This window comes from Meriones unguiculatus, chromosome 18, assembly GCF_030254825.1.
Source record: "Meriones unguiculatus strain TT.TT164.6M chromosome 18, Bangor_MerUng_6.1, whole genome shotgun sequence".
In the NCBI taxonomy this organism is placed as follows: domain Eukaryota; kingdom Metazoa; phylum Chordata; class Mammalia; order Rodentia; family Muridae; genus Meriones; species Meriones unguiculatus.
Window position 1 is genome coordinate 30,613,243 of NC_083365.1, and position 24,053 is coordinate 30,637,295.

The window sequence follows — 24,053 nt, forward strand, 5'->3', positions numbered from 1 at the left end:
AAAGATTTCTTCTTCTCTCACTCTACCTTATGCCTCATTCCCTGAATAAAGAAATTCTAAGAATGACGTCAGGCAGTCAGGTTTTGCTCACCATTGGTTATGGATACCTAGTAAGTAGCCTATCTAAAGGCAAAAACTGCAGAGGCGATGAGGAGGACTAGGTGTAAAATTTATTCATAACAGATAAAATAAAACAGGACAGTCACTGAGGGGACTAGCAAGAGGTCTTTTGTAAAGGACCTATACTCAAAACTCTAAAGGATCCTTCCTTTAGAGTTTTGAGTATAAGTCTATTCATGGAGATAACCCAGAACCCCTGCACAGATGTAGCCCAGGGCAGTTCAGAGTCCAATTGGGTTACATAGTAATGTGAAGAGGGACTGCCTCTGACATAATCTGATTGGCCTGCTCTTTGATCACCTCCCTCTGGGGGGGAGCAGCCTTACCAGGCCATAGTAGAGGACAATGCAGCCACTTTTGATGTGAACTGATAGACTAAGATCAGAAAGGAGAGGAGAACCGCCCCTATTAGTGGACTTGGGGAGTGGCATACAAGCAGAGGGAGGAGGGAGGGTGGGACTGGGAGGGGAGGAGGGAGGGGCTGATGGGGGGATGCAGAATGAATAAAGTGTAATTGATGAAAAATTAAAAAAAAGATAGAAAAAATGCAAAAAAAAGAAATAATAAAGGTCTGTTCTATGAAAAAAAAAAAAACCTCTAAAGGAATGAAATGCTATCCACAAATTTAAAATATTTTTATTCTGAATATAAAATGTAAATATATTCAATGTATTTTCAACTTTGTGAATGAATCAAATATTTTATTAAGCCACAAAGGTTTCAATTTTTAAAAAGCAGCATTAAGAGAGTGTTCTAAGTTGTACAAAAAATATTTTATTTTCCATCTCCCTAGTTTTTATTTTCCTTGTGTTTAGAATTTCTTACTGAAAATATTGTTTTTTTTTATAATTTTTATTTTTTATATTAATCACAGGTTATTTACTTTGTATCCCAGCCATAGCCCCCTCACTAATTCCCTTCCAATCCTATCCTCCCTCCCTCATCTCCTCTTTGCCCCTCTCTAAGTCCACTGGTAGGGGAGGTCCTCCTCCCATTACGTCTGACCTTAGTTTATCAGGTCTCATCAATACTGGCTGCTATGTCCTCCGCTGTGGCTAGCAAGGCTATTCCTCCTTGGTAGAGGGGGGTCAAAGAGCCTACCATAGGGGGCCTCTGAAAGACTCTAGCTAGCAGTGTATCAAAGCAGATGCTGAGACTCATAACCAAACCTTGGACAGAGTGCAGGAAATCATGTGTGTGTGGGGGGGAGTTGTAAGACCTGGAGAGGACGGAGTGCCACAAGGACCAAATATATATGGGCACAGGGGTCTATTCTGAAACTGACTCTCCAACCAAAGACCATGCATGGATAAAACCTAGAACCTCTGCTCAGATGTAGCCCATGGCAGCTCAATATCCAAGGGGGTTTCCCTATTAAGGGGAACAGGGGCTGTCTCTGGTAATACTGTTTTTATGGGAAGAAATATAATCATTCATTCAGAATGTAGATACTCATAAGGTGGGCAATATGTTAAAATACAAAGAATATGCTTGGAACAATAGCACAACTTTTACAGAGAACTCACAACAGAATCAACATATACAGTTAACCAGTCAAACAGCTCTTTATGTTGATCCCCATTAGTCATTCTTTTCCTGCTTTGCCAATCAAGACAGGAAGAAAAGGAGGGCTCTGGAAAGGCAGAAGGGATAGATGAGCACAAGATCCCTAATGTTTTTAAGGTTTCAAGATAAAATCTTATTTTGCAAATTGCATATGAACAAATGTTAATAATTAGCAAATTTTAAAATGTAGGCATTATTATAAAATTAATATAAACATGTGACACACATATATATTCACACATGAATATAGTTGAAAAGTGTCAATAGTGAATGAATTAATTTCAGTATATACAAATAATGAAAAATATGAATATTTAAAACTCACCTGAATAATTCTACATATGCAAGTCTAGAGGGATTCTACTTAACTGAAAAACAAGAGAAAATATAAAAATAGTAATATGATTATTTGTGAATATGTTTGAATTTAAACATTCTTCATGAAGAAGCACCAAATAATACCAGCAATGGAGAGGGTTCAAAGGTAGAATTCCATGTGGCTTTCGTTCTTTAAATTCTGTATTCCTGTATTATTTAAATGGTTTAAAACAATGTAGTATCAATGTTAATTAATAGTGGCCTTATAGATATAAAATATTAGGTTCAAGAAGAACATAGCTATAAATTCAATGGAGTGATGTCAGATTTACCCAAATATCATTTAAAATTAAAATAAATGTTTAAAATGTGAGAAAAATTATTTTCTCCAAAATGTATGTATGTCAGTCAATAACAGATTCATCATCAATGTAAAAACTCACAACTATGTAGTCCATCACTACTTCCTTTAAAATATAACATGTATTTGATTAACACTAGAAAAGCAAAGATGATGAAAGCAAAAGAGAAGAGACAAGGGAAATGAGAGGAAATAGTAGGGAAGGTAGAATAAAACAAGACAAAACTATAAAGGTGACAATGGGAAAAAATTACAATAAAATTTAAAGCAAAATTTTAACATTGCTTCCTTCATGCAGATCTAACACGAAGAATGAAGCAGAAGAACAGGCATCAGCTGCAGAACAACCAAAACAAGACAATCAAAGGTAGCACACTAATGGAATATTTTCCGAGTCTTCTTGTACCTACTCACTTTGAAATTGAGTGGCTACCCTATTCAGAATATCCCTGTGTGGCTGTCAAGCCATTAGTCTCTAACTATTGGCTTTTTTTCCTGAATTCATCTGATATTTACTTTATAAGATCATTAGTTTCTAAGAAAATATAATCCAGATGACAAAGTTGTTTTGAAAATCAAGATGAAACCTAGGGTTATACAGAAAAATTTGCCTTCTAAATTGATTTTGGGAAGCCCAGCATGAATAAATGTTCAGTAAGTATATGAAAAGAAAATTATGAAAAAGAAAAACAGGTAGGCACCTTTGTGTGTAACAGAGATGCTGTGCGTTAGCTATACAAGGAAAATAACTGCTGAGTGTGCTATTAATGTTCACTTACCAGCCATCCAAAAATACCAGCAAGCAGTACTTCTGCTATTACTATATATTTTAGGAAGTGTCCCCTCTTGGATGCTGCGTGCTTGGTGCTTCTTACTAATGCTACAACTACCTACAACCTTTTCAAAAGCATTTGGTGACCACCTGATGGCTGGTGATCTAAGTCTCCAAGCCATTTACCATGGGAATTGTATTTCTGAATCCCATGACCTTAAAGAGAGAAATTCTAGTTGTTTTGATATGTTTGATGAGAAAGAAAAGAAAGCAAATATTTTGAAAGAAAAACAACACTGAACATTTTATTGCATAGTATAAATTATATATGATTTTGGCTGAATTGAAAACCAAGTAGCTACTAATTCATTCTTATTTAAATTCCTGTTAACATATTGATTCGGAAAACATTAAATTAAATTATGACATTTTGATACTTACATATACCTTATAATATTAACTCCTTCAATTACCCCTCTCATCCACCTCTCCCTACTATCTTCAATATACCTGATTGTCCCCATTTTATTTTCATGTCGTCATACATGAGCTTAGATTTTACATATGAGACAAAGTACTCTTAATTGTGAGACTGGCTTATGTCTCCAGACATTATCATATTTTCTGACACTTGAAAGATATGCAAGGGATATTCTAAAGAGCACTGACTTTAATGTTTAGCTTAATTTATGCAGTTAATGTTTCCACTTTAAAGTTATCAATATTATCACTTATATTCCATATATGACACTACTTCCATTTATAGACAAATATCACCAAGAATGTCATTATATTGAAACCAATTTTTTTCACATATATTTTCTGATAGACAGTGTTTCTGAAAACATAGACCACACCACTTTCTCTTTCTATCATTGTTATAACATACAAGTGGGAATTCATTTCTATTTTGATTTTAACTTTTCTCAGCACTTATAGATCCATTTTATTTCTATAATAGAAATGTGAGGTATATATAAAATGTTTTTCTTTAGCATGTGAGTAAATAATATTGCAACTCATCTCTAAATAACTGGGCTAGAGTGCCTGTTTCTAGTGACAAATTCTGCTCAGTGGTCTTTATTTATTAGTTAATTCTACACTTATAGAATGTCCAGAATTCTGCTCAGAAAAAAACACACCTGCAAACAAACCAAACACTATACATCTTTAGTCACAAGTGTTAAACAACAGATATTTTAACTAACTTACTATTCACTACCCTTATTTTACTACTTTGTAATAACACTTAACTGCTCTCAAATTAGCATTTAGTTTATTATTTATAACTTTGTTTTGAATCAAAGTATACTTTTTACCTAGCATTAAGTGAAAAGGAAAAGATAAACATAACAAAAAGAAAAATATAGCTGGTCTTAGCCAAAAAGACAAGAGTCAGTAGTCAAAAAATTATTCTGAATGACTATTATGACATAAAATACTCAATATTTCTCACTTATTTTTTCTTTCTTTTTTGTACTAGTATTTGATATTTATTTTAATTTTATTTTATAATTTATACCTGTATACAATGTATTTTGGTTACCTTCACTTCCTAGTCTCATCTCTTACCACACTCTTGTTCATAATGGATCCATTTTAGTTACCAACTTTCCTGGTTTCTTGTCAATTTTTTATGATGCTCTGCATTTACTTAGGGTTGCTTGCATACATATGGGTATGAAATCGTTTACCATGTTGTGGATATTTTATCTGTAGTTACACCACTCAAAAACTGAGCTTTCCTCCACAGCTTCCATTTAGCTGCCTAAAGCCCCTCAGGTTGAGTGAGGGCCTCTATGAATTCTTAAATGTAAGGCTGTAAATGCAACCACCATGTAATGTTCAAAACACAGTGTTTCACAGCACTTTCTCCCATTTCTTCCACTTTCTGTCCCCTGTTCTGGAGCATACCAAGAGTCAGGATGGAGGTTAAAATTGATATAAATATCCAACTTGTATCTGAACACTCAGCAGTAACTTATTCTTTGTACTTTCTAACTGCTTCCCACTGTAAAAAGAAGTTTCCCTAATCAAAGTTGAGACTATCACTGATCTGTGGTGTAGAAAAAGTTATTTAGGAGGTGTTGGTATAATGTTCTTATGGACTGTATGTAATTTGTCCTTGTTCTTTCAAATGCTGATTTATCTACCCCACTATCTTATTTCAATCCAGACATGGCATTGTGATGTTTATTCTAAGCATCACCTGTCTCAAGTTTGTGTAAACATGCTACCATTTGTTCACTGTATTGTTAATAAAACAACCAGTCAATGCTGAGCGATGGAGAGAATAGGGTTGGAAATCCTGGTCCTGAAGAGAGGAGAAAGAAGCAAGTGGGACTTGGGGAGGGATATGGGAGGAGATGAGGGAAAGAAGATGGGATTGAGAGGTATAGGGGGAGAGCCTACAGCTGGGATAAAAAGTGAATAAACAGTAATTAATTAATTAAAAAAAGCAAGTGGGAGTTGGAGAGGAGAGATTGGCAGCAGAGTACTTGGAACCATGAGGAGAAATGAACTGGACCTAAGATATGACTAAAAGCAAGTATAATGTGGGGTATCTAAATGGGAGAAAACTATGCGGGAGTGGTTTAAGATGGAGTAACTATTACCCAGCATTGTGCTCTAGGTTCATTAAATAAATCCTAGTCTCTGTGTGGTGATTTGGCATACAGCTGGTTTAGGAATAACTTCTGTTTTACTAAAAGATAAATAAAAAATAAATATTAATAATCAACAAGAAGGAAATTCGACAACACGGCCATTTAGCAAAGCATCTGTAGTTGTAAGTTTCCCACTGTGATCTATGACCCTTCTAGTCAGGTTTCCAGTATGAGCCTTATATTACCTTCTGTGGAGAGCACCTGGATTCTAATCAGAAAGCAGTCACTCTCATAACCACTCGATAAAATATTCATCTTTCTCCACATGTTTGCTGGCACTTGTTTTCTTGATCATAATCATTCTTACTGGTGTGACATAGACTCTTCAAGTAGTTTCAGTTTGCATTTTTCTGATGGCTAATGACATTGAACGCATTTCCCGTGTTTATTAGACATATGTATTTCTTACTTTAGAATTCTCTGTTTAAGTCCACAGTTATTTTGTTACCTTATTGTTTGTTCTGTTGGTGTTTAGTACTTCAGTTCACTGTAAATTTTATACACTAATTCTTTACCAGATGTGTAGTCAGTGAATATTTTACCCATTCTCAGTCTACCTCTTCACTCGGTGGACAGTTCTCTTTGCTTTTATTTTCAAGGTCTTCATTTTTTAATATTGACCTGATTTTCTGATAGATTTGAGTCTTATTGAGATGTTTTGACAAGTATTCTCTACTTTTTCCTCCTTATGTCTCAGTGTTGAGATCCTGAATTCATATGTAGTTAATATCTGTGCAAGAAAAGAGATAAGATCTAGTTTGAGTGGCGGGACAAGATGGCTGCTCCAGGAGAACAGGGCATCTGAGGAGCCGGAAAACATTTCCTGTACAGCAACCAAGAGACTGAACCCTGGGCCCTAAAACAACAGCAATCATGTTTTTCAGGTGAGAGGAAACCCCCATGGCATGGGAATCAGTCTATATCACTCTCAGGTCCAGACACAGGGAGTTTCTGCACGCCAGCTAGCTGGCAGAGACTGAGCGGTGCTCCCCAGGGCAAAAAAGAGACAGGAAGTCCCTGTCCCAGAGAATCCACAAGGAAGGAAGGAAACTGTACTGACTTAAATCACCCAATCCTTCCCTGGAAAAAGTCTCACCAACCTGCGGGGCTGAGACGCCATCACTGAGCTGTGCTACAGACACAGGCACAAACAGTGGCTGCACGCCAGCTGTCCAACTGGGTCACAGCAGCTGATCATTAAATTTACACAAGAAACCCAGAAACAGGGTAGCTGTCTTCAGGACTTCCCTGGGTGAGAGGAGAACCCTCTCGACTAAAAAAGACCACAGTTACCACTCAGGTTTCTATCCCTGAGGTGGGCAGCAGAAACTCCTGAAAAAACACCAGCCACCCAGGGACTATACCCAAAAATCTGAGAAGACTTCCTTCAAGAAAAACGAGCTTTCTGCCAAGGGGATTCTCTCTACCACAGGATCCCCAGGAACCACCAGAAAATAACTCCAAACACCTAAGATAGCCCAATGGGTAGAGGCCAGCGTAAAAGCTCAAGCAACAAAAGACAGAGCAATATGGCATCTCCAGAACCCAGTTACCCAGGGGGAAGTAGCCCTGGACACCCCAGCATAACTGAAATCCAAGAAGATGACCTAACAACTATGCTCATGAAGATGATAACAGAGGAAACAAATAAGACACCTAAAGACATAGAGGAAGAAACACTCAAACAGAATATTTCCATCTGTAAAGAAATAGAGGAAATTGAAGCCAAACAGTTTGTGGCCTTTAAAAAGGAAATGGTTAAAGCACTGAATGAAATGAAAGAAAAAGAGATTGGATCAAACAAACAGCTGAAAGAAGTGATGGAAAAACAGGAAAATACAGTCAAAAAGGTGAAGGAAATCAACAAAATGGCTCAAGATCTGAAGATAGAATTGGAAAAATTAAAGAAAACACAAATGCAGGAAATTGCAGAGAGAAAGAACTTAGGGAAGAAAACAGGAACTACAAAGGTTAGCATAACCAATAGACTACAAGAGATGGAAGAAAGAATCTCAGGTGTGGAAGATACAATCGAAGAAATAAATTAAATCCAAAAAATTCCCGACACAGACCGTCCAAGAAATCCAAGACAATATGAAAAGACAAAACCTAAGAATAATAGGTATAGAGGAAAAAGAAGACTCCCTTCTCTAAGGCCCAGAAAATATTTTCAACAAAATCATAGAAGAAAATTTCCCCAAGTTAAAGGAGAGGCCAATAAGAATACATAAGGACTACAGAACACCCAACAAATTTGACCAGAAAAGAAAATTCTCCCAGCACATAATAATCAAAACCGTAAGTATACAGAACAAAGAAAAAATAGTAAAAGCTGCAAGAGAAAAAGGCCAAGTAACATATAATGGCAAACCCATTGGAATCACAACTGATTTTTTTAACAGAAACTATGAAAGCCAGAAGACCCTGGAAAGATATCATGCAGACCCTAAGAGAACACAGATGTCAGCCCAGGCTACTACACCCTGCAAAACTCTCAGTCCTCATAGACGGAGAAAACAAGATATTCAATGACAAAAACAAATTTCAACAATACCTACACACAAATCCAGCATTACAGAAGACACTGGAAGGGAAAATACAACCCAAGAAAATTAGCTTCTTTCAAGAAAGCACAGGAAATAATTAACATTACTACAGTAAAACAAAAAGCAAACAAGCACACAACCTTATGACCGCAGCCAACATCAAAATCAAAGAATCTAACAGCCACTGGTCATTAATCTCTCTCAACATCAATGGACTCAACTCTCCAGTAAAAAGACACAGATTAACAGAATGGATATGTAAACAAAACCCAGCAATCTGTTGCATACAAGAAACACAGCTAAGGCACAAAGATAGACATTACCTGAGGGTAAAGGGTTGGAAGACGACTTTCCAAGCAAATGGACGTAAGAAGCAAGCAGGAGTAGCCATTCTAATATCTCATAAAATAGACTTTCAACCAAAATTAATAAAAAGAGATGGGGAAGGACACTTCATACTCATCAAGGGAAAATTCCACCAGGAAGACATCACAATCCTGAACATCTATGCCCCAAATACAAGAGCACCCATATTTGTGAAAAAAAACATTGATAAAATTTAAACCACATATAGATCGCCACACATTAATAATGGGAGAGTTCAACACCCCACTCTCAACAAAGGACAGGTCAACAAAAGATAAATTAAACAAAGAAACAGTGTCTCTAACAGAGCTCATGAATCAAATGGACATAAAAGACATTTACAGAACCTTACCCCCAAACACAAAAGAATTTACCTTCTTCTCAGCACCTCATGGAACCTTCTCCAAAATAGACCATATAGTTGATCACAAACCAAGCCTCAACAGATACAAGAAGATTGAAATAATCCCATGTATCTTGTCTGATCACCATGGAATAAAGCTGGACCTCAACAACAACAGAAATAGCAAAAAGCCTACACACACATGAAAACTGAACAACTTGTTACTAAATGACAGCTGGGTCAGGGAAGAAATAAAGAAAGAAATTAAAGTCTTCCTAGAACTCAATGAAAATGTAGACACAACATATCCAAACTTGTGGGACACAATGAAAGCAGTGCTAAGAGGAAAATTCATAGCACTAAGTGCTTTCAAGAAGAAATTCAAGACAGCTCATTCAAGCAACTTAATGGCTCACTTGAAAACCATAGAAAAAGAAGAAGCAGACACACCAAAAAGGAGTAGACGGCTGGAAAGAATCAAAATCAGGGCTGAAATCAATCAATTGGAAACAAATTAAACAAATCAAAGAATCAATGAAACCAAGAGCTGGTTCTTTGAGGAAATCAACAAGATAGACAAACCCTTAGCCAAGCTAACTAAAAGGCAGAGAGAGACACCACCCAAATCAACAAAATCAGAAATGAAAAGGGGGACATAACTACAGACACTCATCAGGACTTACTTCAAAAGTCTATATGCCACAAAATTTGAAAATCTAAATGAAACGGACAATTTTCTTGATTGATTTGACTTACCAAAGCTGAACCAGGACCAGGTAAATCAACTAAATAGTCCTATATCCCCCAAAGAAATAGAAGCAGTCATAAAATTCTCCCATCCAAAAAAAGCCCAGGACCAGATGGCTTCAGCGCAGAATTCCACCAGACCGTCAAAGAAGAGCTAACTCCAATTCTCTTCAAACTATTCCACAAAATCGAAACAGAAGCAACATTACCAAACTCATTCTATGAAGCCTCAGTCACCTTGGTACCTAAACCTCACAAAGACTCAGCAAAGAAAGGATTTCAGGCCAATCTTCCTTATGAACATTGATGCAAAAATACTTAACAAAATACTTGCAAACTGAATCAAAGAACACATCAAAGATATTATCCACTATGACCAAGTAGGCTTCATCCCAGGTATGCAGGGGTGGTTCAATGTATGGAAATCCATCAATGTGATCCACCATATTAACAAACTGAAAGACAAAAAACCACATGATAATCTCCCTAGATGCTGAACAAGCATTTGACAAAATCCAACATCCATTCAGGTTTGAAGTATTGAAGAGATCAGGGATAATACAAGGCACATATCTAAACATAGTAAAGGCAATATACAGCAAGCCTATAGCCAACATCAAACTGAACGGAGAGAAACTTAAAGCAATCCCATTGAAATCAGGGACAAGACAAGGCTGCCCACTCTCTCCATATCTCTTCAACATAGTGCTGGAAGTCCTTGCTAGAGCAATAAGACAGTTGAAGGAGATCAAGGGGATACAGATTGGAAAGGAAGAAGTCAAATTATCACTATTTGCAGATGATATGATAGTATACATGAGTGACCCCAAAAACTCTGCCAGGGAGCTCCTACAGCTGATAAACATCTTCAGTGGCCTGATACAAAAATAACTCAAAAAAATCAGTAACACTCCTGTATACAAAGACAAAAGGGCTGAGAAAGAAATTAGGGAAACAACACCCTTCACAATAGCCACAAATGACATAAGGTACCTCGGAGTAACCCGAACCAAGGAAGTCAAAGACTTGTATGAAAAAAATTTCAAATCTCTGAAGAAAGAATTAGAAGAAGATATCAGAAGATGGAAAGATCTCCCATGCTCATGGCTTGGCAGGATTAACATAATAAAAATGGCCATCTTACCAAAAGCAATCTACAGATTCAATGCAATTCCCATCAAATTGCTGACACATTTTTTACAGACCTGGAAAGTAAAATTCTCAACTTCATGTGAAATAACAAGTAACCCAGAATTGCTAAAACAATCCTCTACAATAAAAGATCTTCTGGAGGTATATCCATCCGTGATCTCAAGCTGTACTATAGAGCAACAGTTATAAAAACTGCATGATACTGGCATAGAAACAGAATGGTGGATCAATGGAACCGAACAGAGGACCCAGAAATAAACCCACACACTTATGGACACCTGCTTTTTGACAAAGATGCCAAAACCATACAATGGAAAGAAGATAGGATCTTCAACAAATGGAGCTGCTCCAACTGGATGTCTACATGTAGAAAAATGAAAATAGATCCATACTTATCACCCTGCACAAAACTGATGTCCAAGTGGATCAAAGAACTCAACATAAAACCAGACACATTAAATCGGCTAGAAAAAAAAAGTGGGGAATACCCTAGAACTCATTGGTACAGGAGAAAACTTCCTGAACAGAACACCAACAGCACAGGCTCTAAGAGCAACAATCAATAAATGGGACCTCATGAAACTGAAAAGCTTCTGTAAAGCAAAGGACACCGTCATCAAAACAAAGCAACTGCCTACAGATTGGGAAAGAATCTTCACCAACCCTTTATCTGACAGAGGACTCATATCCAGTATATATAAAGAACTAAAGAAGCTGAAAAGCAGCAAACCAAGTAATCCAATTAAAAAATGGGGAACAGAGCTAAACAGAGAACTCTCTGTAGAGGAATATCGAATGGCAAAGAAGCATTTAAAGAAATGCTCAACCTCATTAGCCATTAGGAAAATGCAAATCAAAACAACCCTAAGATTTCACCTTACACCCATGAGAATGGCCAAGATCAAAAACTCAAGTGACAACACATGCTGGAGAGGTTGTGGAGAAAGGGGAACCCTTCTCCACTGCTCGTGAGAATGTAAACTTGTACAACCACTCTGGAAATCAATCTGGTGCTTTCTCAGACAACTAGGAATAGCGCTTCCTCAAGATCCAGCCGTTCCACTCCTAGGCAAAAGAGGCTCAAGTACACAAAAAGGACATACTTGCTCAACCATGTTTGTAGCAGCTTTATTTGTAATAGCCAAAAGCTGGAAACAGCCCAGATGCCCCTCAACTGAAGAATGGATGCAGAAACTGTGGTACATGTATACAATGGAGTATTACTCAGCAATAAAAAATAAGGAAATCATGAAATTTGTAGGTAAATGGTGGGACCTGGAAAGGATCATCCTGAGTGAGTTATCCCAGAAGCAAAAAGACACACATGGTATATTCTCACTCATATAAACCTACAACATAGGATAAACCCACTAAAATCTGTACATCTAAACAAACTAAGCAAAAGAGAGGACCCTAACTAAAATGCACAATGCCCATCCTGAAAGGCAAAAAGGACGGACATCAGAAGAAGAAGAAAACAGGAAACAACCTAGGAACCTGCTACAGTGGGCCTCTGAAAGCCAGAAGAAGAAAACAGGAAACAACCTAGGAACCTGCCACAGAGGGCCTCTGAAAGCCTCTGCCCTGCAGACTATCAAAGCAGATGATGAGCCTGATGGGCAACTGTTGGGCAGAGTGAATGGAATTTTATGTAAGAAGTGTGAAATAGCAAAAGCTGGAGAGGACAGGATCTCCACAAGGAGAGCAACAGAACAAGAAAATTTGAACACAGGGAACTTCCCAGAGACTCATACTCCAACCAAGGACTATTCATGGAGATAGCCTAGAACCCCTGCACAGATATAGCCCATGGCAGTTCAGTTTCCAAGTGGGTTGCATAGTAATGAGAAGAAGGACTGCCTCTGACATAGCCTGATTGGCCTGCTCTTTTATCACCTCCCCCTGAGTGGGGAGCAGCCTTACCAGGCCACAGAAGATGACAATGCAGCCACTACTGTTGAGAACTGATAGACTAAGATCAGAAAGAAGGAGAGGAGGACCTCCCCTATCAGTGGACTTGGGGAGGGGCATGCATGCAGAAAGGGGAGGGAGGGGAGGGAAGGGAGGGGAGGAGCGAGGGGCTTATGGCAGGATACAAAATGAATAAAGTGTAATTAATGAAAGTTAAATAAAAAATTTAAAATAAGATCTAGTTTCATTTGTCTACACATAGATATCCTGTTTTTGTAGAACCATGTGTTCATCATGCCACATTTGCTCTAGTGTGTGTTTTTGGCACATTCATAGTTATGTGAACTTATTTTTACATTGACTATTCTAATCCCTCGATTTATCTGTACATTTTTGTACCAGTTCCATGCTTTTAAAAATTATTAGGAACCTATATCAACTTGAAATCAGTAATATGATACCTCTAGCACCATCCTTTTGATTCATGATTACTTTGGTTATAAGTGGATTTTTTGTAATTCCATAAAAGGTTTAACTTTTTTAAATAACTTTAAAATAACTTTTTTTTAAAAAAAATAACTTTAAAAAGATAACAAATTTAAGAGACATGAATATAAGGGTATTAGTAGAGAAAAAAGGGATTCATAGAGAAGAATAATGAGAAAAGAGAATAACTAGCAGATTTGTCTGGAGATATTTAATTCTGGACCCATGGTCACCATATGTATGTAACAATCAAAAATATATTTTAAAAAGATTGCTTTTACTATTTCTCAGAAGAACGATGCTGAAGATTTGATTAAGGTTGGATTAAATATGTAACTGGCAGATGTCCTCTTCCCCTTCAAGGGAATTAGGAGAAGATGGGAAAAGAGGGTGGGATTGGGATGGGGCGGGGAAGGGGGCTACAGATGGGATACAAAGCGAATAAACTGTAATTAATAAAAATAAAATTAAAATTAAAAAATATGTAACTGGCATTGGTAAGAGGATAGTCTTATTTATTTATTTATTTATTTTTATTATTATTAGTTACATTTTATTAACTCTGTATCCCAGCTGTATCCCGCTTCCTTATTCCCTCCCAGTCCCATCCTCCCTCCCTCAGCTTCTCCCTGCCCCTTTCTAAGTCCATGGATTAGGAAGGACCTCCTTCCTTTTTGTCTGGCCCTGTTTTATCAGGTGTCTTCAGGGCTGGCTGCAAAGTCCTCCTCTGTGGCCTAGCAGGACTGCTCCTCCCTTGGGGGCTGGGGAGGTCAATGACCCTGCCATTGAGTTCCTGTCAGAGATAGTCCCTGTTCCCCTTACTATGGGAAACCAATTGGTTATTGAGCTACCGTGAGCTTCATCCGAGTAAAGGTTCTAGGTTATATTCATACATGGTCCTTGGTTAGAGAAACAGTTTCAGAATAAATCCCTGTGCCCAGATATATTTGGTCCTTGTGGTGCTCTTATCCTTTCCCCATCATACTAACTCCCCTTCTACGGAAGGTTTGGTTATGAGTCTTAGTATCTGTTTTGAAATACTGCTTGGTACTGGTTTAACTGGATGTCTACATGTAGAAAAATGCAAATAGGTCCATACTTATCACCCTGCACAAAACTAAAATCCAAGTGGACCAAAGACCTTAACATAAAGCCAGATACACTAAATCAGTTAGAAGAAAAGGTGGGGAAGAGCCTAAAACTCATTGGCACAGAAGACAAAATTCTGAACACAACACCAACAGCACAGGCTCTAAGATCAACAATCAATAAATGAGACCTCATGAAACTGAAAAGCTTCTGTAAAGCAAAAGACACTGTCGTCAGAACAAAACGACAGCCTACAGACTGGGAAAGGATCTTCACCAACCCTGTATCTGACAGAAGGCTGATATCCAGCATATATAAAGAAGTAAGGAATTTAACAAGCAATAAATCAAGCAATCCAATTAAAAAAAATGGGGTAAGGAGATAAACAGAGAATTCTCTGTAGAGGAATTCAGAATGGCAGAGAAACACTTAAAGAGATGCTCAACATTCTTAGCCATCAGAGAGATGCAAATCAAAACGATCCTTAGCGGTGTATCAAAGAAGATATTGAGACTCATAACCAAACCTTTGGCAGAGTGCAGCGAGTCATATGAAAGAAGGGGGAGTTAGTATGATCTGAAGAGGACAGGAGCTCCACAAGGACCAAATACATCTAGGCAGAGGGGTGTTTTATGAGACTGTATATCCAACCAAGGACCATGCATGGATATAACCTAGAAACCCTGCTCAAAGGGAAAAGGAACTGTCTCTGACATGAACTCAATGGCTGGCTCTTTGACCTTCATCCTCCACACTGAGGAAGGATCAGCCTTGCTAGGCCACATTGGAGGACATTGCAGCCAGTCCTGAAGACACCTGATAAGCTAGGGTCAGATGAAATGGGAGGAGGAAGTCCCCTATCAGTCAACTTGGAAAGGGGCAGGGAGGAGATGATGGAGGGAGAGTGGGGTTGGGTGGAAAAAAGGGAGTGGATTACAACTAGCATACAAAGTTAATAAACTGTAACTAATATTAAAAAATAAAAATTAATGAAAAAATTGCTGCCCACTCTTTCTTGATGTTCCTTCTGCTTTTGATGTAGTAATTGTGTTGGATACCTCATCTTGTGTTGCTCTCTGTATTTTGACCAGTTGTTGATTTCTGTAATAATCATTCTCTTATGTGTCACAAAAGAAGCTTATTTGATGATGGTTAAAGTGTTAAACTTGCCTCTGAACACAAGGGCGAATAGTTAGAATGCAGTCAGAAATCATACTGTATTATGAAAGTCCTAGTATTAGGATCTTCTCTAAGGTACAGGACCTTACTGACCAATAGTAGTTAGATTTATAGTACCAGTCATATATTCCTTCCTATGTCCTGGTTTCTGTAGTTACTCCGGGTTATATAATCATGCCTGAAGATTCACAACTAGGACCCAGAAATAAGGACCCATGCAATGTTACCCAATCTCAGAAAGTTTAAACTTTTAAAAAAATATTTATTTGTTTGTTTTTTATGAGATGGCCTGATGATAAGAGCAAGTGTTCTTGCAGATCAGCCTCATTTTTTTTGTTAACAATTTCATTCTTTCCTTCTTTCATTCTTTCTTTCTCTCTCTCTCTCTCTTTCTTTCTGTCTTTCTTCTCTTTTTGTGGAGCTTAGACTCAAATCAGTGCTTTATTGTTGAGCTATATATGCAGCCCACACAGATTTTTTTTTTAAACTGGATACATTACACACAGAACATTGTTCATGCTAGCACAGAAACTTTAGAAATAGGAACATATATTCTGTTCCCCTTTGGCAATTTTCATATGATCATGACTGAAAATATTGATGGCCAATTAACCAGAGTATCTCTCAGAGATAATCGCTTACTCCCTTTGACAAAAGTATTATAGCATCTACAGAAAAAAAAATATCAGTTCAGTTCTTTAATATATTAGCTTTGGGAAATATTAACCAAAGAAATGTTTTAAATCCACACTTAACCATTGCCACTTAAAACTCTGTGCTATGTACCCACTTACTCTCCTTGACTTTAACAATAAATGGCTGCACTGCCAGCTGATGATCTCACAGTTCTGAAACTGTGATGTCTCAAAGGAGCATGATATAGGTAGGAGAAAGTCTCCTTCCCAAGAGGCTACTGTGCACTAAATATATATCAAACACTTTACTATAAATTCTTGGCACAGCAGAAAATGGATTGTTTTGCCTCACTTTGATACTATTCCAGGGTCTTGTTATAAAATTATGGACAGTTATTTATCCATGAAAAAAAAACATTTTGCTAGGTACTATGTCTCTCTGATAAAATATGACCTATGCACACTTGTTTATTTCTTCTTTTTCACATTCTCTAGCATATTTAAAACAATTCCACTATGTTTTAACACTGTCCTATGACAAATATTAATAGTCGTGATCTGGAACTCCCAAAGAGATGACAAAAATATAGAGGATTTTTTTTTTTTTTTGGCAAGCTGTCATGAGATGTCTACTGTCCAAAAGCAATAACAAGAATATTTTGTCTAGGGTCATACTGTACTTTGGATGACCTGGTTTAAGAAGACTTGCTCTCATTGATTCAGAACCATGGAATACATAGTTGTCATGGAATAAGGGATTTCTTACAGGCACTGAGAGGTAACTATAATCATCAGAAATTTTCAGATAAGCTGCAACTGATTATTAATTATTTTCAGAGAGAAAGAGAGAGAGGAAGAGATCTGGATGGAAATTATGATTCTGAAACTAACTTAAGGAACTGAAAGGTGATATCACAGAAGGTAAAGAAATAACTTTAGAGAATGCATGCTCTGCATGCTGGAACACGCCTGACATTAATATGCTAAAAGTAATGGGTATGTGCAAGTCAGAGAGACTGACAGGGACACATAATCAATTTTTATATCATTATGAAATAAGAAACTTTAAAAGATGAAAATCATCTGATTTTCATTTTATATTTTTGGTTTGATGATTTTTATAAAGCTCTGTTTCATGCCTTTAGGCTTTAGGAGTATGTTCTTTTGGAATAGAAATTTACTTTTACTACATTAGACATGCTTGAAAATCAAGTATAATTCATTATTAATATTGAGACCAATATGAATTAAGTTACTAAAAATTGAAATAGTAACAACAGTAAATTAGTATGTATATAGAATATTTTCATATCGTTACTTTTACATCTATATTTCTTCTGCTGTTACCTTTACATAGGAAATGTATTTTAAGGAAAAGATTTTATAAACTTCTCCTTAGTTAATTGAGTATTCCTAAGTAAGTTCAAGCCTTCTGTAATCAATCTTCCCTTATAGAACCTAAATCTTTAACTATGTTCCTTTTATAGTTTACCTGCCTACTTTTTTTAATCTATTTCATCTACAAAATAAATACAATTCTTACAGTGATTATGAAGTTGTGATTAAAATGTTTTAAAACGGCTTTAACCTATAAATGAAATTTAAAGATATTTCCTAATTTTGAGAGAGGATAAATAACTAACACCAGTTATAAGGAAACAGGAATTAACATTGTAAAGATACTTGCTTAAGTGTGGCAAAGTCATTGAAATTGGAATATTTAAAAAGAAGGCAGAAAAAAAAAGTAATGAGGGAGAAGAGAGAAAAACAAAGATGGAAAGGAAGAAAAGTGAAAAAAGGGGAAAGGACAGAATTGGCAGGTATGAAAAAATATAGAGGAAGTGGGAAAAAGAGAAATATTTTTTCTATTTTATGGCTTGCCTATACTTAAAGCAGTTTACTCAAAATGAATTGTGATAAGAATTCTCTAGTTTGTTCATAAGACATCTAATATGCTTTCATATGTTATTTATCCCTACTAGTCAAAAATGTCTTCCACTAGTGAATTCAGGGAACATACTTCTCTTTTAAAACTTACGTTTTTTCAGCCCAAGGCATATGAGAATCAGTGGAAATATTACCGACATTTTAGAGGGATGAGGGACTCATTCGATTCTGAAAGCAACATAGCATAATTTTTCTAGTCTCATAAACTGAGTGTCTTCTAACCTGGATGTAAATTAACATCTGCCCTATGATTCATCAAGTCTTGTGTTCATTTTACTCCATACTGACTTCTAGATTTCAGTTTCTCAGAAGCTGTTATGTTTTTAATATTAATTTATTGTGAATTAGTGTGTTCACTGTTTAAACTAAATGGTCTACAATACAGATTTTTTTTTTTCTGAACACTAGGCCTCCTGATTCACTACAATTTGGTATAATTTAGGTTTTGAGTAATTTTGCTCAGGATTCATAAATTTGAAATTCATGATCAGAAAATATTTTTCCAATAGTCATGGTCTTTTCTTCATGAGTGAATGTTTACCCTGTCACAAATGGCTAAACATCCTACCCTTCACTGGATTTTCAATCATATAGAATTAACTATTATGGTAAACAATTTGGTCGTTTTTATCATAATTAGTATTACTATATTTTTACTAACTTATTTATTCACTCATTGAGTAATCACATAATTATTGAGATATTCATGTAATATTTTAGGTTTATATAAAACTTTATTTTCCTACCTTAGGAATCTTAGCTCCCAAAGATTCTTTTTTAAAACTTCACATTTGTTTTAGGTGTACAGTGTTTAATTGATAATACTTCCTCATTCATACCACATCCTTTTTAATGCTTGAATCACAACTCATGTTGATTTACATAATGAGAAGATTACATCAATGGGATACAATAAATTGCAAGAATGGAAATTAGGACTATCTTAATATGCTTATGTACTCACTTACCTTAGCCACCACTTGACTCTGTTACTCTTCTCTTAAATTCCTTTGTCATTGCATGCAAATATAGTTTTATTAAGTCCTTACAAAGTATAGTTATTTTCTGTTGCCTTTCATGTTGCAAAAACTATGCAAAAATCCACATTGGACACTTTAATTACTATATTTTACTACAATTTTACAAAGTTATACTTCACTTGTGTTTCAGAACACTATGCCCTTGTTTTGTCGATGGCAATTATGATTAGTATCCACTTCTTCTTATGCACATATTCAAGAATTAATGTATGCAAATACATGAGAATAAAATTTCTAGGGCATAGAATGTGTGACTGTTACAGTGAAGGTTATATCCTAAAGCCAAGGTCTTTCCCAAAGCTAGTAGTTTCAATCACTTGCATCAGAAGAGGTTAAGAAATCCTCTTAATTCACATCTGTTCTTAGCCCAAGGATCTATCTAACACTATATATTTTCCTTCAGATTAATTGGAGACTGAGATTAATGGAGGAAGTAAACCAGTCTGAGGTGGCGGGATTCATCATCCTTGGCCTTTGTGAATCTTGGGAGCTCCAGGTCTTCTTCTTAGTGATATTTTCTTCACTTTACTTAATCACCATTTTGGGCAACATATTTATTGTAGTCATAATCATCACTGACCTTCATCTCCATTCCCCTATGTACTTCCTGTTGGCAAATCTCTCATTCATTGACTTCTGTCTTGCCTCAGTCACCACACCTAAGATGATCACAGACTTCCTCAAGGAAAAAAAGACTATCTCCTTTGGAGGGTGCATGTGTCAGATTTTCTTTGGACACTTGTTTGGAGGGGGCGAGATGGTGCTGCTGGTGTCAATGGCTTATGATCGTTATGTGGCCATCTGTAAGCCACTTCGTTACACCAGCATCATGAACAGACACATGTGCATTGGATCAGTGTTGATATCATGGATCGTTGGCTTTGTACATGCCATAAGCCAACTGGCTACAATTGTAAATCTGCCCTTCTGTGGATCTAGAGTTTTGGACAGTTTTTTCTGTGACATTCCATTGGTCATCAAGCTAGCCTGCATGGACATTTATGTTCTAGAAATTTTGATAAATGCTGACAGTGGAGTGCTAGCAGCCATATGCTTCATTCTGTTGCTGCTCTCCTATTCTCATATACTGATTACTGTCTGCCTTCACTCTAAGGATGGGGCATCCAAAGCTCTCTCTACTTGCACTTCCCACATCACAGTGGTGGTATTATTTTTTGGACCCTGCATCTTTATCTATCTGTGGCCGGTCAGCATAACTTGGGTGGACAAGTTTCTAGCTGTATTTTATGCAGTTATCACTCCCTTCCTGAATCCAGCCATATACACTTTAAGAAACAAAGAGATTAAAAATGCTATGAAGAGACTGCAATGCTAGCAAATGAATTTCAGCAGAAATTTTTTTTAGGATTTCACGTTTAGAATGTTAACTTGGGGGTTCTTAAACTAGCCCCACTTGTTCTTTTCTCTCAATGTATTCTTTTTTTATTTTTATTTTTAAAATATTAGTTACACTTTATTAACTTTGTATCCCAGCTGTAGCCTTCTCCCTCATTCTCTCCCAATCCCATCCTTTCCCCCTCATCTCCTCCCATGCCCCTTTCCAACTCCACAGATAGGGGAGGACCTTCGCTTATCAGGTTTCTTCAGGACTAGATGCAATGTCCTCCTTTGAAGGGAGGAGCAGCCTTGCTAGGCCTCTTGGTGTATTCTAAAATAACTTCATACACATTATGTAGCCCAAAAGAAATTACCTTAAATTCACACTCCTCATTTTTATTTTTTAATTCTTACAAGTTTTTTGTTTTATCTTGTCTACATGATAAATTTTCCAGGAGTAAAACACTTTTGAAAGGACTAAAATAGAGCTGGCCAATAGGTATTATAGAAAAGAGTTTATTACTATGAATCACAAAACCTGATTAATACCCACAATGAAACATCATTACATACTTGAAAAAAAATGGTTATTATTAAAACCTCAAGAGATTGAGAGCAATGTAAAGAAAGCAGGTAGAAACCACCGCTCCTCCAAAACCAAAACCAAAACCAAAACAAAACAATAACAACAAAACAAAAACAGGACTGCAAAAATTTTGTTTAGAATTCCACCAGGCTTTTAAGGAAAGACTAACTCCAATTTATTTCAAATCATTTTATAAATCAGAAAAGAAAATAGTGCTTTTGAATTGTTTATGAATCTAGCATTACCCTGACACCCAATCCAGTTAAAGACGTAACTATCACAACAAATGAAAATTACAGATCAATGTCTCAGATGAACAATTTCTCATTAAAATACTTATAAAGTTCAAGAACATATAAAAGTATTATTCATAATTGTCTGAGAAAGTGCCAGTGCTGTCTTTTTTCCATTGAATGGTTTTGGCTTCTTTGTAAAACATCAAGTATTCATAGGCGTGTGGGTTTATTTCTGGGTCTTTTATTCGGTTCCATTGATACAACATTCTGTTTCTATGTCACTACCATGCAGCTTTTACCACTATTGCTCTGTAGTACAGCTTGAGATCAGGGATGGAGATACCTCCAGAGGATCTGTTGTTGTACAGGATTGTTTTGGAAATTCTGGGTTTTTGTTTCTCCATATGAAATTGAGAATTTTTTCTCTCAAGGTCTGTAAAGAATTTTGTTCATATTTTGATGAGAATTGCATTGAATCTGTAGATGGCTTTTGGCAGAATGGCCATTTTCACTATATTAATCTTACCTTTCCATGAGCACGGGAGATCTTTCCATCTTCGGGTATCTTCTTCAATTTCTTTCTTCAAAGACTTGAAGTTTTTCTCAAACAGGTCTTTCACTTGTTTGGTTAGGGTCACCCCAAGGTACTTTATGTTATTAATGGCTATTGTGAACGGTGTTGTTTCCCTGATTTCTATCTTGGGCCTTTTGTCTTTGGTATACAGGAGGGCTTCTGATTTTTTTGAGTTGATTTTGTATCCAGCCACTTTGCTGAAGGTGTTTATCAGCTGAAAAAGTTCTCTGGTTGAGTTTTTGGGGTCGCTCATGTATACTATCATCTCATCTGTGAATAGTGAAACTTTGACCTCTTCCTTTCTGATTTGTATCCTCTTGATCTCCTTTAGTTGTCTTATTGCTCTAGCTAGGACTTCAAGTACTAAGTTGAAGAGATATGGAGAGAGTGGGAAGTAGGAGAAAACAAGTAACAGGACAGGAGCCTACCACAGAGGGCCTCTGCAAGACACTACGTAGCAGTGTATCAAAGCAGATGCTGAGACTCATAACCAAACCTTGGGCAGAGTATAGGGAATCATATGAAAGAAGGGGATTTAGTATGACCTGGAAAGGACAGGAGCTCCACAAGGACCAAATATATCTGGGCACAGGGGTCTTTTCTGAGACTGTATCTCCAACCAGACACTATGCATATATATAACCTAGAACCTCTGCTCAGATGTAGCCCATGGTAGCTCAGTCTCCAAGTGTGTTCCCTAGTAAGGGGAACAGGGACTGTCTCTGACATGAATTCAGAGCTGGCTCTTTGACCTTCCCTCCCTGCCCCACCGCGAGGGAGGAGTAGCCTTGCTAGGCCATAGAGGAGGATTGTTGCCAGTCCTGAAGAGACCTAATAAGCTAGGGTCAGATGGAAGAGCAGGAGGACCTCCCCTACCAGTGGAATTAGAGAGGGGCAGGGAGGAGATGAGGGAGGGAGGGTGGGATTGGAAGGGAATGAGGGAGGGGGCTACTGCTGGGACTACAAAGTAAATAAACTGTAACTAATATAAAAAATAAAAAAATTAATTAAACAAAAAATTATTTATCATGATGAAGATGACTAACTTCCAAGATTCAAGGATGATTCAAGATATAAAAATAAATACGTGTGATCAATCACATAAACTCAGAGACAAACTTAGATGCAAAAAAAAGAACACTTTGACAAAAGAACTCTGAAGGTATTAGGAATAGAGGAATCATGCCTCAATATAATAAAGGCTATATATTTCAAACTTGTAGCCAGTATCATAGAAAAGAGACAGAAAAGTAAAGATCAGGAGCGAGAGGAGTGTGTCCATTGTCTCCTCTGCTGTTGTGAGTTGTTCTTGAAGTTTTATTTGGAGCATTATGACAGGAGAACAAAACTGTGTGTGTTTGCCTGTGTGTGTGTGTGTGTGTGTGTGTGTGTGTGTGTGTGTATGCAATAAGGAAATAACATTCTTCATACAAAAAGAAAAATAATCTAAAGTTCATATAGAATCACATAAGACTCCCAATAGCTAAAGCAATTCTGAGGAAAACCAAACAATTCTAGATGGATCACACATCAGATTTCAAGTAATATTACAGAGGTATAGTGATAAAAACAGCATGGTAGTGGCACAAAAACAGACACACAGATCTACACGGCAAAATAGAAGACACAAATGTGAGTACATATAAATCCAGCCACCCAATACTTGATAAAAACTCCAAAAACACAAATTTGAGAATATACAACATCTTCAGTTGATCCTGGGAATACACTTGTAGAATAATGAAGTTAGATATATCTATCACCTTGCACAAAAATCAACTCCAAATGGATCAAAGAGGTCAATGTTAGCATCTTTTGTTAACAGCAATTAAAACTGTTTTTAGATTCTATTTTATTATAGTTAGAATGAGTATCATTAGTAAAACATACAACAACACAGTGTCCCAAGGGTGTGGAGAACTGGATTCTTTATTGTTGTTGAGAATGTATGCTGGTACATAAACGATGAAAAGCATTATGGAGATTTCTCTAAAAAATATAGAAATAGACTTCCACTTACACTATTTCAGATTGTGTACCTAGAAGATTCCTTAGAGATAATTGCACACCCATAT

General features: G+C 36.7%; 1 protein-coding gene across 1 annotated transcript; it reads left to right on the forward strand.

Annotated features, from left to right (window-relative positions):
• Nucleotides 1-19,668: 19,668 nt before the first annotated feature.
• LOC110541093 (olfactory receptor 4K3-like) lies at nucleotides 19,669-20,580 on the forward strand. Its single transcript, XM_021627902.2, has one exon. The coding sequence runs from the start codon at nucleotides 19,669-19,671 to the stop codon at nucleotides 20,578-20,580; it is 912 nt and encodes a 303-aa protein (XP_021483577.1).
• The last annotated feature ends 3,473 nt before the right edge of the window (nucleotides 20,581-24,053 follow it).

Bases quoted from the DNA above. Each gene is read 5' to 3' on its own strand.
- LOC110541093 (XM_021627902.2), top strand. From the start codon at position 19,669: ATGGAGGAAGTAAACCAGTCTGAGGTGGCGGGATTCATCATCCTTGGC.